Source organism: Mastigoproctus giganteus, chromosome 12 (genome assembly GCF_048544385.1).
Source record: "Mastigoproctus giganteus isolate SK-2022 chromosome 12, ASM4854438v1, whole genome shotgun sequence".
Taxonomy (NCBI): domain Eukaryota; kingdom Metazoa; phylum Arthropoda; class Arachnida; order Uropygi; family Thelyphonidae; genus Mastigoproctus; species Mastigoproctus giganteus.
Genome location: NC_143586.1, coordinates 97,449,603 through 97,466,078, shown reverse-complemented (window position 1 = coordinate 97,466,078; position 16,476 = coordinate 97,449,603). Strand labels below are relative to the sequence as shown.

Here is a 16,476-nt window from a genome sequence, read left to right as displayed (position 1 = left end):
GGGCCCCTCAATTTAGATCTTTCGAGGGCATCCACCCTGTCCTTCAAACTCTCATATAGGCCCATAACAACGGTGATTTTGATGGGCTTAAGGTGGTGAGGGGAATGAAGGGATCCTCTTATCAAGAGAGGCTTAAATTCTGCAAATTGCAGTGGCTGGAGACTACGCACCTGCGCAGTGGTCTGATTGAGGTGTACAAGGCCTTGAATGGGTTGAGCACGCTGAATTCTGATGGGACCCTTCCACTTGTTCAGATTACGAATCTAAGGGGACATAAATTCAAATTAAGAAAGGACAGATGTAGAATAGATGTGCGGAAATTTGCCTTTAGCCAGCGGGTGGTTAATTGCTGGAACAAACTTCCATCTGGCGTTGTGGAAGTTGATAGGTTGAATAAATTTAAGGAGGAACTGGACAGGCATTTGGAGGGAACGGTGTGTGTTTTTTTTTTTTTTTTTTTTGGCTGATGCTGCATAAGCTCATATACTTGCTTTCTTGCATCACATGCCACTACTACTACTACATAGGCATATTTTTGTAAACTACAAAATAGTTTAATATTAATTTGTTCTGGTCAAAATTTATATTTAGTTTGGTTTGGATCACACACCCTTACACAGTGAGCATGCGTAACAGGATGTTAGTGGGGAGATTGGGTGTGAATATACCAATATGTTTCGTACCGTTCGGCTGGCATAAAAGGGTTAGAAAAAATTATAACTAATAATAAACAAAGACAGAATAAAGTAAAATGATTTTTTTTTTTTTTTTTGTCCTCGCCTTTTCCCATTATTATATGGGGTCAGCGTTTTTATTGTTTTGGCACGCAATTTTTACGGCCAGATGCCCTTCCTGAAGCCAACCCTCACCCTTTATCCGGGCTGGGAATATGCGGTGGTCATTCCCTGACCTGCCGCATCCTCCGTATTTGGTGGGTACAGGCTCAAACCCCGGTCTAATCAAGAAGCGTGTGCTATGCACTACTGCTCCTGCCCACCTGGTTACGGAGGCGCCAATAAAGTAAAATGAAATTAAATATAAAGAATTGCCAACGAAAGAAATCACATCTCCCAATATTACTTATTCAGATTACGAATCTAAGGGGATTCGTAAAAAAATCTAAGTTTACTATCTTACAGTATATATCATGTAAAATAAATATATTTTCCATACTAAATTTTTTTTTTTCATTCTCAAAGACTGTTGTTATGTATAGAAACTTAATAATAATTTTATATCATTCGCAATATCGCTAATAAAAACACAGTACGGGAAATATTTTATAATAAAAATTCAGAACTGTTATACTATTACAGAGAATATAGGTTTAGTAATTCACTATAAAAAATAATGTTGAAAGGGGTTCAGAAGTCAAAAAGGTTGAGAACTGCTGGTCTACTTGATATTGATGGTTCGACTTTGATGATCCTGCTCAGGTAGATGACTAACTGAATGAGCACTATGCACTACATTCACACATGAGAAATTCTGTAGGGAAGTGGAGGCCCGAAGTTTATCAAACTCTAACAGAGAGATGAATGATTTTGTAATAACTGAGAGCCAAGTGGAGGAGAAAATACAGAAGTTAAACATAAAATTGGGCATCTGGGGTGGATTGAATCTATCCAATTATATTAAGGGAGGCAGCATTAATTAGTCATAATTGTGAGAGCATCCTTGTATTCAGGGAAGGTCCCCACGGACTGGAGATGTGCAAATTTATCCCCAATTCACAAAGAGGCGGGGGTTCAAAGGTTGACAAATAATTAGAGACCTGTTAGTTTAACTTCTGTTCCAGGGAAAATAATGGAGTCAATGGTTAAATAAGCAATGCAGGATCATCTAGACAAGACCACAGTTACAGTTCAGCCACAACATGAGTTTGTTACGGGAAATCATGTCTCACCAATTTGATTGGATACTATGATGTGGTCACAAAGGAACTGAATGTAAAAATAATTTTGATATCATATACTTGGATAACAGGAAAGCTTTTGATACTGTTGCACATGAAAGACTCCTGTAAAAAAAGGTGCAATATAGCATTAAAGGCAAGATGCTACAATGGATAAAGGTATGGTTGAGTGGGAAGAGACAAAGAGTGGTATTCAATGGACACTGCTCTTCGTGGACTAATGTTATTAGTGGAGTCCCCCAGGGTTTTGTGTTGGCTCACTGTTGTTTTGTATATTTATCAATGATATTAATGAAGGTATATCAGGGTACTCAGGAAGCAACATTAATTTAATCCCTCTATCATACTGCCAATTGAGGACTCATTTAGTCATTTTTGGGAAAGGATCGGCTCGGCTTGGTTCTAAAGTATAGTCAGCAGCGGAGGCCAACGGTAGAAGATAAAGGGTTCTGTAGTAAGGGAAAACAATGTTGTGTGTCAGTAACGTATAAGAAAAATTGTTCAATTATTTAAATATTCGCTGGTTAAAAATACTATTTTACAAGAAGAAATAATAAAGAGAGAAAAAATAGAGTTACAAGTCATTTTAGACTACACCACACATTGGAATATATTAGAAGCTATAATTGAGAGATTTTTAACGATTTTAATAACAATAAAAATTGCCGAAAATATATTAAACTGCTTAAAACCCGTGCAACTTGCAATTGAAGCATTAAGTAATCATAAAGCAAATCTACTAACAGGTAAAAGAATTATTAGATTCCTCTTTTGTAATTTGGAAAAACAAAATTCTATTTTTAAGTACAGCAGGCCCCCGTTATAACGCGGTTCGCTTTACGCTGATTCGCTATAACGCTGTTCTTATATTATAACCCGTATCTGACTATAACGCTGTCACAGATCACTATAACGCTCTTTTACAGATTGCATTTTTGGCATATTTAACGAAATCGTTTCATTTGATGGAGTCGATAGCTTGAAAATGAATATAAAAATACGGTTAAAACATTACCCACGCTCAGTGAAATTCTCTCGTGCGCTAATTTAATTGCAGTACAGTGACTTGTTACGCAATTCCGAGATCAATATTTTAAAAAATGATCACGTATATTGCTTGTAATATTTGCGTTATATCCGAAGTCTAGTCATCACTCAGTACAGTATTAGACATTGTGCGTAACGGACAGTTTACTTGAACATTGTATCATAATTAATGCAACCAACGCAGTTACATTTTCAAAGAGTTAATAATGGCCAATAAGAATGAAAAAGCAACAATGTCTGGGCACAGTACGAAGGCTATAAATGAAAGAAAAATACTACTGAATTTGAAAATTAAATTAGACGTTTTGAAGCAAATCGATCTGGTCAAAGACAAGCGGATGTGTGCCATAATTTAGGACTTGCAAGTTTAACAGTAAGAACAATTATGAAAAAATAAAGAATTAATTTTAGCAGTGGGAAAGATAGCTGTTCCACTGCAAGCAACTAGGACTAGGCGGACTATTAGGATTGAAATGGAAAGACTAACTAATTTTATTGAAGATAATATCCAATGCAGAATTCAGTTAAGTTAAATATTATAAATAATAAAAAAGAGAGAGAGAGATTAGCCTATATGATAATCAAAAGAAAACTCACCTAAAAAAAAAAAAAAAAAAAAAAAAAAATTGGAACAATTTAAAACTAGTAAGGGCTGGTTGAATAGATTTAAAATCCAGGGAGAAGCCGCAAGTGCAGATCAAGGAGCCAAAACTTTCAAAAAAGAACTTGTTAAAATTATTGAAGAGGGGTATTGTGTTATACTTCTCAACAAGTTTATAACATAGATGAAGCAGGACTTTTGTGGAAACGAATGCCTAAAAGAAGTTTCATATTGAAAGAAGAAAAAAACATGCCAGGTTTCAAAACGGCAAAGGATCGGTTGACTTTATTGTTGGGTGGTAATTAAACTGCGGGGGATTTAAAATTAATACCCCTTTTAGTTTATTTGGAAGAGGGCCAAAGTTCAACCCAAAATCGACACATTTTTCATAATTAGATTCATGAATTAAATTAAATCAATTTAGATCAATTAAATTCATGATTTTAATTGGAATTTTAAGTTTAATTTTGATACGTAAGTAGTTACCACATAATTATATACGTATGTACAAATATTTGAATATTAAATATTTTGACCGACATTTGTGCATCTTTTCACTACCGTTTATTATTGATTAGGAAATATCCTATGGCACCAACTGCAACTCGCAAATACATCTGTTACCTTATGGGAATGCGGCGCTCACTTAGCACGGATTCACTTAGCACTCTGTTTTTCTGAAACGCATTATCAGCGTTAAGCGGGGGTCACCTGTAATAAACTTTTAAAGGAGATTAAACAGCAGCTTTTTAAATGTAGAGATAAAGTCTTAGTGTCCCTTATTAGATATTTAAGCAATCCAAATAGCTTAAATGATGTTAATAATGATTTTTTTTTGCTAGGACAAATAAAAATTAAATTATGCGATCTGCAAAATCGATAATGGAACGAATTGTCAAAGAAAAGTGTAATTCAATAGAAGAGTCTGAAACAGAAAATAATACAAACAAAGAAATGGAAAATTCGGAACCTGGGGAATTAGAAGCGAAACTAAAAATAGAGTTAGTAAAAGATATATCCATTTCAACAGGAAAAGCAGAGCCAATAAAATCAAATAAGGTATTTTCATCGTTAAGAAGTGAGATGAATTTATATGAATTGGTATGCTGCACCGAATCTAAAAATTTTATTAGATGCACTGTTAACAATTAGACCTGCTTCAACCCAAAATGAAAGAAATTTTTCTACTTCAAGCTTATTTGTAACTAAGCAAAGATTCAGACTGTCCAACCAAGCAATTAATGTACTATGTTTTTTAAAATTTCATTTTAAGAATGAAACAGTAGAGTACCGAAAATCCAAACATCAATAATTTGAAACGTCGATAATCTGAATGATTTTTTATCCAGCATTTATTATTCATTATATAAATAAATAATAAATCCAGCATTTATTATTTATTTTTTTATACTAGTGCCATAAAATAATAACAGCTAGTGCTAGTTATTGTGATCACGTTTGCACAAATTCAATTTTGATTCTATTAAATGGCAAGTTTAATAAGCGAAAATTGGAGGAATATTATCCACAAGCTATAAAAATGAAGTATAAAGCACAAATTTACACTTTTATTACCTTACCAATTAACAAAATTAAATGATACAGGAAAATCGACAAACAAACTGAATGTTGAATTAACAAACGATCAACAAACTGAATGATATCCAACCCAACTACTCTTGCTGGAAAGAGAGAGAGATCTGGCAACAAAGAAACGAAGTTCGAAAATGGTTCAGCAAAATATAAGTAATTATTTTCGTTAAAGGCCCATACATATGTGTTATTGTGGCTGAAAAGTTCCCTTCATACCTATGAATGAAAATATGTTTTTATTTCTAAACTTACTAAACCTTTTTTTTAAGTCTCCAGAAGAATATGAACTACACCCAGTCCCAATTAGTTTGGATTATCAACACCACTATTGAAATTGAAAATGGTAAATGCTAATATTAGTTTTCCTTATAATTTGTTCTGTTCCAATATTAGTGTTTACATAGAATTTCTTTTATGCTAATCTCAAACTTAGTGTTTTTGAATAAATGTATAGAATAATGTTGCCTATGAGTCATGCTGTATCAATATAATAAAATTTTCTGTTAATCATCATCACCAAACTGAGTTGCATTTTTTAATATCTAATTCTTCTTAAATTTTAGTTTTTTTACTTATACACTACAATGTGCAGTTCATTATTATAGTGTTTTATGACTAGAATAAAGACAAAATTCTTATCAAAGAGAGAGCAAATATTTAATCAATAAAATAAAATTTCAGGCAATTCTCAGGAATCACAAGTTCCGGTATTAAAATATGTCAGAAATTTAGGAACCCTGCTTGAAACTCTGAAATTTCACTTTCTCCAGTCCAGCTTTCCTAACAGTGAGGTAATTTTCCTTGGTGATTTTAATGTTCACAACTGAATGGAACAAAGGGCTGCTCTTACAAAGAAAGGCTTAAGTTTTGCAAATTACAGTGTCTGGAGACTAGGCACCTGAAAGGTGATCTGATTGAGGTGTATAAAGCCTTGAACAGTTTGAGAATGCTCAATGCTGATGGATTCCGCTTGCTCAGAATAATCGCCTGAGAGGGCATAAATTCAAATTGAGGAAAGACAATGGAATCAGTTGTAGGATAGATGTGTGGAAGTTTGCCTTTAGCCAGCGGGTGGTTGATTGCCGGAACAAACTTCCATCTGTTGTAGAAGTTGATAGCTTAAACAGATTCAAGGCAGAACTAGACAAACATTTGGAGTGAGTGGATTGGTGAAATGAGAAGGGGGTGGGGGTTGCTGATGCTATATAAGCTTGCTTTCTTGCATCATGTGCCCTTGCTAATGCTAAATGCTAAACTCCAGCTGGCTTCCATTTTATAGTCAGATGGACCCAGCTGGTCAAAATGCTGAGGCTTTGGCAATTACTAATGACCTCACACAGATTGTTCATTTACACATCAGGGTACCAGACAATCCTAACCACAGCCAACATTGCTTGCTCTTTTTCTCACAAACAACCCTTCTAAGTGATCCTAACCACACACCAACATGCTTGCCCTTTTTCTCACAAACAACCCAAGTGATCCTAACCACACAGCCAACATGCTTGCTCTTTTTTTCACAAACAACTCTTCTAAGTGTTACATGGGTAACCCTCGTATATCACAGTGTTTGGTTCCTACAAAATCTCGTGTAATGCGAAACCGTGTTATACAGGACTAAGAACCAGTATAAAAAGTTAAGTTTTGGAATGTAGCATTCCTAAACCAAACAAAAATACACCATTTTTTTTATAACCATCGGAAAATTAATTTTTACAATAGTAGTAACTTAAATAGTAATAATCAGATAACGTATGTTCATTTAATTTTCTACCTCTTCATCGCTGCTAAGCACACTCTTCTGCAGCATCTAGATTTCATGTACCTTCTGCACTCTTTAAAAGTCACGAACTGCATGCTTCAAAGTCACGATTTTTTTATGGGCTCAAACAAGCACAAGTTCAAAAGCACAGAACCTAACCCAACAACAACAAGGATCACCCACGAAATACAATGGACCACGCTTTAAATATATAAAGCACAAATTTAACTTTATTACCTTAAAAATTAACAACGCTAAACGATACGCAAAAATCGGAAGAATATTCACCAGTTAGCAAAATAAAAGTAAATTTAGGCTTGCGTACATAGCTTAGGATCTAGATTTCGTGTAGCTTCTGCTCTCTTTAAAAGTCATGAACTGCATTCTTAAGTAACAATTTTTTATGGTCTCAAACAAGCACAAGTTCAAAATCCCAGAACTTAATCCAGGGATCTTTCACCAAAATACAGTGGACCCCCGCTTTAAATATATAAAGCACAGATTTAACCTTATTACCTTACCAATTCACAAAGTTAAATGATACGTGAAAATTGGAAGAATATTTTCCAGTTAGCAAAATAAATTTACGCTTATGTACATAGCTTAATTAATACGTATTGTAATATGTACATACTAATTGATATTTCTGTTCACTGACTTTTTTCTTTTGGTTGTAAAATTTAAAACAGTAAAAATTATAAGCAATTAATAACAAAGAACACGGCAAGCACAAGTTGCAACAAACATGATATGCATAAGTGAGATACGGAATAATGATTTTCTGAAAATTTATTTATGTACACCATTTTTACTGTTTTATGATTGAATATTTCATGGAAGGGAAAACACATTTCACCATTATAACATGAAAACCCACAGAATTCCAGCTATCAGTACTATAGCAAATGCAAGAAGATCGAATTTACTACCCGTTTATAATTGATTGCAATAACTGCAAATTTTTTTATTGTTTTATGGTAGTGACCTCCAGAAGTGTGCTTTGGAAAAATATCATGAAGGCGATAACGACTAGCGAGTCAACAGCAGGGATTCACAAAAAGGAATGGAAACATTGAAAATTACATCAAACATATTAGCAGGGTTTTCCAGGCTCAAAAATACCGTGTTGTGCAAGGATTGCCACAATTTATCATTCATGTTAGAGCGAAACCGTGTTATACGGGGATTGCCTGTACACAGTCGACGTGAATGGTAATCTAGGCACCTCATATCACAACTTGGTGATGGTCTCTTCTCTCATGGCTATTCTCAACATTGTGTTGTTTAGCCTTACAAGAATGCAAAATGGGATGATCTGCAAGATGTCTTTTTTCGTTTCCTTGGTTGAATTACTGCTTCAAATCTTCTGATGTCAACTTTTGCTCAGATCAAGTCAGTGAAATTATTCTTATAGAAACAAAATCCATTATTCCACACTCCACCTTAAAAACTTGTCCTTTATCTAAACCTTGGTTTTCCAATAAATATGCTAAGGCTATTCAAGATAAGAATGTTGCATATTGTAATTGGGTTGTATCCAAATCTTCGGGTTCATTTTTGGCCTCCACTAAAGCTCACAACAATTGTTAAGCAGTTAGTAATCAGTCCAAACAAGATTTCGAACAGGCTAAGAGTAGAAAACTTGCTTCTTGTTCCAATGGCAGTCAAGCATTCTGGTCTCCTGTCAAAGCTATTGGCTGCAAAATTTGCCCACTCTATTCCCACCTCTGTCAAAACCAGATGGTTCTAGTGCCACATGCAACATGATCTTGGTAAACCACCAAGATCAAGAGCATTTTCAGAAATGCTCCTGTCAATCAATACCTCTTGTGATCTTCCATCAAAAGAATGTCAGAAGAATTTTGAACACTTTTTATGCCAAGAAATTGCCAGATCTTGATGGTATTTCTCCACTTTTTCTCAAAAACTGTGCCCTTGGGCTTTCTCCTGTTCTGTATCACCTTTTCTCACTTTCTTATTCTGCAGATGTCTTCCCCTTCTGCTCAGAAATTTGCTCATATCCATCCAGTTCCTAAAAAGGGTGACAAATCCCTCCCAACCATTATCGTCCCATTGCACTTACTTCCACTCTTTCTAAAGTAAGGGAGAAATCTATTGACCACTAACTCTATGTAGAAACCTTCCATCTAATCAATGATCACCAGTATGATTTCCATCAGTGTTGACCCACTGGTGACAAATTCATCTGCAGACAAATTCAATGTAAAAGTTTGGTGAACCTCAAGCAGTTGCTCTTGATATTTCAAAGGCTTTTGATCGTGCTTGGCATAAGAGACTTCTAAATAAGCTTCCATCTTATGGTTTTCTGACTGTTTTTTGTAATTGGGTATCCAGTTTTCGTTCTAGCCGCTCACTGTGGGTAATGGTAGATGGCTCTGTCTTTTAACTTTTCCACTAATGATGGTGTTCCCCAAGGTTCGGTTCTTTCTCCCATCTTTTTCCTCTTTTATATTAATGACCTTCTTCCATTAACCAGAAAGTTTCTTCTGCATCTTCTAAAAATTGGGTTTTCTCTTTTGTTCTCGGTGTTACTTTTCTTCCATACAGCTGTTCTTCTGCATCTTCTGAAAATTGAGTTTTCTCTTTTTCATTCTCTTCATTACTTTTCTCCCAAACAGATGTTCACTCTGTACAAATTGGAAATCCATTCTATGATGGAATATCATTCCCACATCTGGGGTAGTGCCCCCAAAACCTCTCCCAGGCTTCTAAATTCCATTCAAAAGAGGATAGTTAGGTTAATTAATGACCCATCTGTAAGAGTCTATCTATCTCATAGATGTTCTGTTTCTGCTGCATGCCTTTTCGATAAAGATTTTCATGGGCACTGTTCTTCTAAATTGGCTTCTATAATTCCAGCTCTCTGTTCCAAACCAATTCCAACATGTGCCACAACCAGTCATCATCATCCTTTTACTTTCCAACTTCAAACTCACAGAAACAACTTATCTTCTTTCACATTTATTCCTTCAACTTTCATTTTTTTTTTTGGAACAACTTCATACGTATTTCCTGAAAATTACTCTTACAGAAATTAAAGCCTAATGGCAAGAAGTATCTGCATGGTACTAAGTACTATAGGTTCTAATACCACTCGTGTTTGTGGCTTTCAGAAAAAAATTATATGTAAGAGGACTAAGCTTCATTGCCTATCACACTCTTATTTCACATCAAGTGAAAACTGTTCTGTTTATGCTACAGCATAATCACATAAGTCAATTATTACTACATCAGTATCTGAGGCTTTTTGTGCTATGTCTGCACTAGCGTATGTTGTTCGTTTAATTTTCATACTTTGCAGGCTGAAACCCCACAATAACTCACATTCCAACAACATAAGCTGGAGTTCAGAACAAGTTATTTGATAAGAATATTACCATTAACCGTATTTAACAGTCACGAGTTACTGAACCACAGTTTATTTGATGAACTGACTGTGGTAGGTATGAATATACTACTGTACCCCAGCGTTCATTTACCACTGAGTATGCCGGGCCATAAACAACATACGTTTGACATCTCCTCTTAAGGATATTAAATTTGGAGAAGCATCCATGAGTTTACCAGGTAATCTAATTTGGATGATGAATGAAGGCAAGGCATTTGGTGACTGAAGTAGTGCTTGATTGGATATGAATATTTTTTTTTTTTTTTTTTGCAAAAAGTCTCAGAAGAAAACTGCTATGTGAGATGGGGAATCTAAAATCCTGTGGATTTTGGAATTGGTTTAACATACCAAAACACTGGATTTCAAGTGCTGTATTCATTCCAAACATATCTTCACCAATGATTGAGATACATCAAAATGAGTCAAAAAGGTTTCAATAAATGTGTCAAGAATACCTTTATAAACCCTTTTTATTTTGTCTCCTTTACAACTCCTTTTTTGTTCTTATTCTATTTCAACAATTCTGTTAATCCTCTTTCTGCTACATATATGAAACAGTGATTAAAATTAATAATATTAAAATCAGCATAGTTAACCATTTTCAGAAAGCAAGATTTTGTTCTTTCTACATAAACAATACAGGCATACCTCGATTAACGAATAGGATGCGTTCCACGAAATTACTTCGTTAAGCGAAACTTCGTTTTCAGAGGTAAAAATACTATGGCCAGAATAGGGATACGTTCCTACGTAAAGAAAATGAAAAGCTTTTTTTCGAACAAAGAAAAGTTTTATTAAATAAACAGTCAACTTACATACAAAGTGAAATCACATTTTAAAATATGAGGTTAAAGTTGATTGTTTATGCTTTTTTTCTCTTTCATTTAACAATGGCCTATACGGAGTTATTGCATTTAACACTGATCGCTTAACTATAACACTTCTTCCTAAATCAGGATCATTTTCACTAAAAAAATTTAAAACGTTTTCAATGTCATTTAAGCACCTTTTTAAATCTTTGGTTGTTAACACTTTTTCGGCAGGAACTTCTTTAACTTCGCCTTCATTATCTTTGTCTTCGTTGCTAACAAGGTTTTCTAAATCTTCCACTGAAAAACCATCATCTTCTGCATTCAATAAATTTCTAACATCCTCTTCATCGACATTTTCGAAACCTATTGATTGAGCCATCTGGATAACTTCATTTCTAATTTCTTGGATGTTATTTTCTTCTTCTAGTACAACTTCTGGCCATATTTTGCGCCAAACTCCATTTAAGCATTTCTTAGTGACTTCTTTCCAAGAACTATCAATGTTTTCAATTGCGTTTTTAATGGTGTAGTTTTTCCAAAAAGTTTTAACTGTCATTTCCTCTTTATCCTCTAGTTCAGGTAAATTGCTTAAAATTCGACGCAGATAATAAGCTTTAAATGATGCTATTACTCCCTGATCCAATGGTTGAATCAGGAAAGTTGTGTTTGCTGGAAGAAACACAACTTTGACAGGAATGCATGTGTCCAACGTGTTAAGATCAGTAGGATGTCCTGGAGCATTGTCTAACAACAAAAGAGCTTTTTCTTCAAAGTTGTTTTTTTTTGACAATACCGTTTTACTCCAGGACAAAAGTGGTTAACAAACCAATCAGTAAATAACTCCTTGGTAACCCACGCTTTTCTATTTGCTTTCCATATTACAGGTAAATTCATTTTTATGTTACCTTTTAACGCCCTCGGATTTTCTGAATGGTAAACTAATAACAATTTTAATTTATAATCGCCAGAGGCATTTGATCCAAAGAGTAATGTTAAACGGTCTTTGGCTGCTTTGAACCCAGCAGCTGATTTTTCTTCAATAGAAATGAAGCTTTTTGTTGGTAGCCGTTTCCAGAACAAACTGCTTTCGTCAACATTGAACACCAAATTTGGTGGAAAATTTTCACGTTCAATTATTTCCTTTAGTTTTTCTGGAAACTTATTTGCAGCTTCTCCTGTTAATTTTACACTGGCCCGTTTTTTTAAATTTCTCGAACCAACCACGAGAAGCCCTAAAGGTTTCCGTAATTTCTTCAGTTTGTTTAGATTTCAGGTGATTAAACAAAAATAATAATTCTTTTTCTTGAATCACAATTTGACTTAAAGGCATATGACGTTGTGACATATCATCTATCCAAAAACTTAACATTTTCTCCATTTTTTCTAAAATTGGATTCCTTAAGCGAGTTAATTTTGCCGCTGTAACATCTGTACAATTCTGAGCAGACTGTTTTATTTTTTTCTGATTGACTTAGTATGGTTGTTAAAGTTGATTGCGCTAATCCTAAAGAATGTGCCACATCGGATTTTCTTTCGCCGCTTTCAACACGTCCTACGATATTTAGTTTAGTTTCCAAAGAAATTGCTTTTCTTTTCTTTGATTCTGACATTTTAATTAACTAAAACAAAAATATTTCTATTAAAATTTACAAAATCTACGTTATGTAATGCTACAAAGAACCTACGTTGATTATTGCAATGCGTCACACTGAAACAACGTCAATCATGTAAACAACAACTAAATTATGCGATTGACGCGAAAAACTGTTATAACAGACACGCCCGCAGCTCGGGAGCACTCGGGAATACGTAACGAGTCGCCGTAAGTCACCAATCGAATGATTGTCGGGCGTTGGTCTTAAATTGGAATATTTTTTTATGTTAAATGGGGCTTGAAATTGCCGACTTCGTTATATCGAGGCTTCGTTATCAGAGGTAACGTTAACCGAGGTATGCCTGTATATATAAAAAAAAAGTATTACACATAAAAATGCAATAGTACTTTATTAGATGTAAGAACTTACCTTTTCATATAATTTGAATAAAGCTGGAATTTTTCTTGGAGAGAGGATACTAAAATTTATTTGTCTCTGAAACACAACATGAGCAAATTAAACAGCATACTGATGGACAAAAATTATAAACACAAATATTGTTTTTGTCAATATTTTAATAACAATGATAAATTTAAAATGTTACTATATGTAACGTTACATGTACATTTCAAACATGCAAGCAAAAGTGATCTAGATGTACAACAAGCAAATCAGTGAAGTCTCTATAAAGGTGGTAACTGATTTCACCTGAAGATGAGGCCGACCGGGCTAGCCGAGTGGGTAAAGTACCTGCCCGGCAACCCAAAGGTCGCGGGTTCGATTCCCACCTCGGGCTTGGATCAAAGTACTGCAAAAACCTTGGAAGGTGCAATATGGCCACAGAAGCCGATGCGCCAACAACTACCAAATCAAATCAATCAACCTGAAGATGACAAGCTGTCGTCATGATTGCAAGAACACTATATCATGAAAGGATGAGGTGGAACAATCACTGAACATGTTGAAAGGATGTAAACACTAGTTTCTAGAGCTGGGATCTTTTGCAAAAAGACTAGAACAAGCCATGCCTTGCCTCAACACGATTAGCACAGGAGATCCACGTTATCTGAGGATAATTGGTTCCAGAAAACTCCCTTAAAATGGGGACCAAATTTTCATAATATGTATTATGTACTTGTATATTGTAAAATATGGATTGAAGGAACTGAAAAATGAGACAACTATTTCATTCAACATTTTTTATTATAATATGTTGAACAATGTAAGGTTAAGTAAAGTTATTGAAGTTACACTATTTTTCAGTTTTACAAATAAAGAATGAATCCAGAGTTTTTTTGTTTTTTTTGCAGTACTTCAGTTAAGTATTTAACTTCACACAACTTTTGCTACACAATCATGAATAGGGTCATTCTCACAAAAATATTCAAGTGCTTCATCAATTTTCTCAAGTGCTTCCTTTAATTCTTTAATTATCAAATCCTTGTAACTGCGGGGACTTGGATAATGAATACTCAGATACCGGGAACCCCCTGTACACATCTTGTTCCAATGACTGACATATGCACGCACGCATTCTCTCTCTCTCTCTCTCTCTCTCTCTCTCTCTCTCTTGGGAAGAGTAATTTCAAGGAATAAAAACGGAACAAAGGTGTAATAAGAGTGAACTTTGTAGCAAGAAGGGAGTGGATTTTGTTCAATTAACTTTCACCACTGCAAAACCCATCCCAATTAATGTCACCGATGAGGCACTTTGAGCCTAGGGTAACTGGCCAAAGTGCCACTTCACTGTCAAAAATGAATCTATAGAAATATTCCAGAATTCTTCCCTGGTTTGAGCATGCTCAATGCTGATGGGATTCTTCTTCTTGCTCAGAATAATCACCTGAGAGGGCATAAATTCAAATTGAGGAAAGACAGATGTAGGATAGATGTGCAGAAATTTGCCTTTAGCCAGCGGGTAGTTGGTTGGTGGAACAAACTTCCATCCCTTGTTGTGGAAGTGATAGTCTAAATAAATTTAAGGCTCAGCTGGACTGGTATTTCGAACGAACAGAGGGATGAATTGGAAGGTGTTTTTTTTTTTTTTTTGGCTGATGCTGCATTAGCTTGCTTTCTTGCATCATGTGCCTCTACTAATGCTAACGCTAATGCTAAAATAGACAATGTGAGGTCATGTTTCTTCCAACTAATGAACCAGGAAGTCATTGAAAAGGGTGAAGAGAATCTACTAAAAACAAGTCTTGCATCGTTTACTTTTAGCAGAAAGCAATGAAGAAAGCATCATAGCTTTTCCGAAAAAGCTCCATCTCAAGGACAACTGATAAATGTTAGTTGACGAATAGAAATCACTCAGTGTGCAGAATTTTTAAAAATGCTTCGAAAAACTGTGGTGTATTGCAGAAGAAACAGTAGGAGATGAGCAGAATCGAACTGAAGGAGATGAGGGACAAATACTGAATGAAAGGATCAACTTGTTTCAGTCAATCCCTGGGTTTTAAGATTTCAATGAAGGTGATGCAAGGATGCTACACAGTTTTCTGTTTTAAATGAAAATGCAAAATTGTGAAGGCAAATGAAACTGGAGTTCCTGAAAATGATATAGACAAAGAAACTGAAGTCAACACTGGGCCTACGTATGCTGAGGCATTTGCCGTGCTAGAGACTGCAATGGCTTGGTACAAGCAACAAATTGAATGCTGTCCAACTCAACTACTCTTGCTAAAATGAGTGAGAGATCTTGAAGAAAAGAAATGAAGTTTGAAAATGGTGCAGCAAAAAATAAGTAACTATTTTTGTTAAAGGCCTATACATGTGTCTTATTGTGACTGAAAGTTCCATTTGTTTTGTTACCTATGAATAATAATATGCAAGAACAACTTGGTATTTTTATTTCTAAACTTACTAAACCTTTTTTTGTCTCCAGAACAGTATTTTTGATAAGATCAAAAATCCGAACAAATCGGCAGTCCAAACTACCCCCAGTGCCGATTAGTTCAGATTACTGAATCTTTATTGTATATTAAAATTTGAAACAAATACTGTTATCACTTACAAAAAATGCATTATTTACAGTTCAGTATATGGTGGCTAATAGTGACACTGACAGCTGATGAGAAGGCATTAAACTCGAAAGTCATCCTGAAAATGGCTCAGGATTTTAAATGTATAGCAAATTCAACTTTTTTTGGTGATGCTATACATTTTAAAAAGCCATTAACAACTTAGCCAAAAAATGTACATAAGGATAGTATTTTTCAGGATGATTTCCGAGCTGAATGGCTTCTCATCAGCTGCCAACTGGTTACTATTAAGCACCAAATGTTGAACTGTCAATAATGCATTTTGTTTCAGTGATAACAGTATTTGTTTCCAAGTTTAATCTTGATATTTATCTCCAATTTGAACATAACGAGGATATTAAAAATGTGGGAGAAATTTTTACGGCTCCGGCAAACGGCTAAGTTTTTGTAAAATTTTTTCCGTTTTATTGACTTAACTGGCATACAGCATTAATTTATTATTTATAAGTAGCTTTAAAGTTCTAGTCACGTTCCTTAGTTTATTTTGAATTTGGATACAGATTTTGTTGGTTACTACTTAGTATCCATAGAACTTTGTGGTGTTCAAAACTTGCCGCCATTGTTTTAGCATATTTGATCGATACGGAATAGCATAATGTATATCTCGAATTTGATAGCGTAAGGGATAATGTAAAACCAGAGAGTATAATGCAAAACACTGTATTAGGAATCTGATAGCTTAGTATAGTATTGTCAATTAA

General features: G+C 34.8%; 1 protein-coding gene across 2 annotated transcripts in view; it reads right to left on the bottom strand.

Annotated features, from left to right (window-relative positions):
- LOC150077291 (mediator of RNA polymerase II transcription subunit 25-like) overlaps nt 1-16,476 on the bottom strand; it is a 763,048-nt gene that overhangs the window by 586,005 nt on the left and 160,567 nt on the right. For both annotated transcript variants that reach the window (XM_090386696.1, XM_090386697.1), the window contains exon 7: nt 13,164-13,229. In XM_090386696.1, the coding sequence (XP_090242822.1) occupies nt 13,164-13,229 (66 nt within the window). The remainder of the gene's footprint in view (nt 1-13,163; nt 13,230-16,476) is intronic.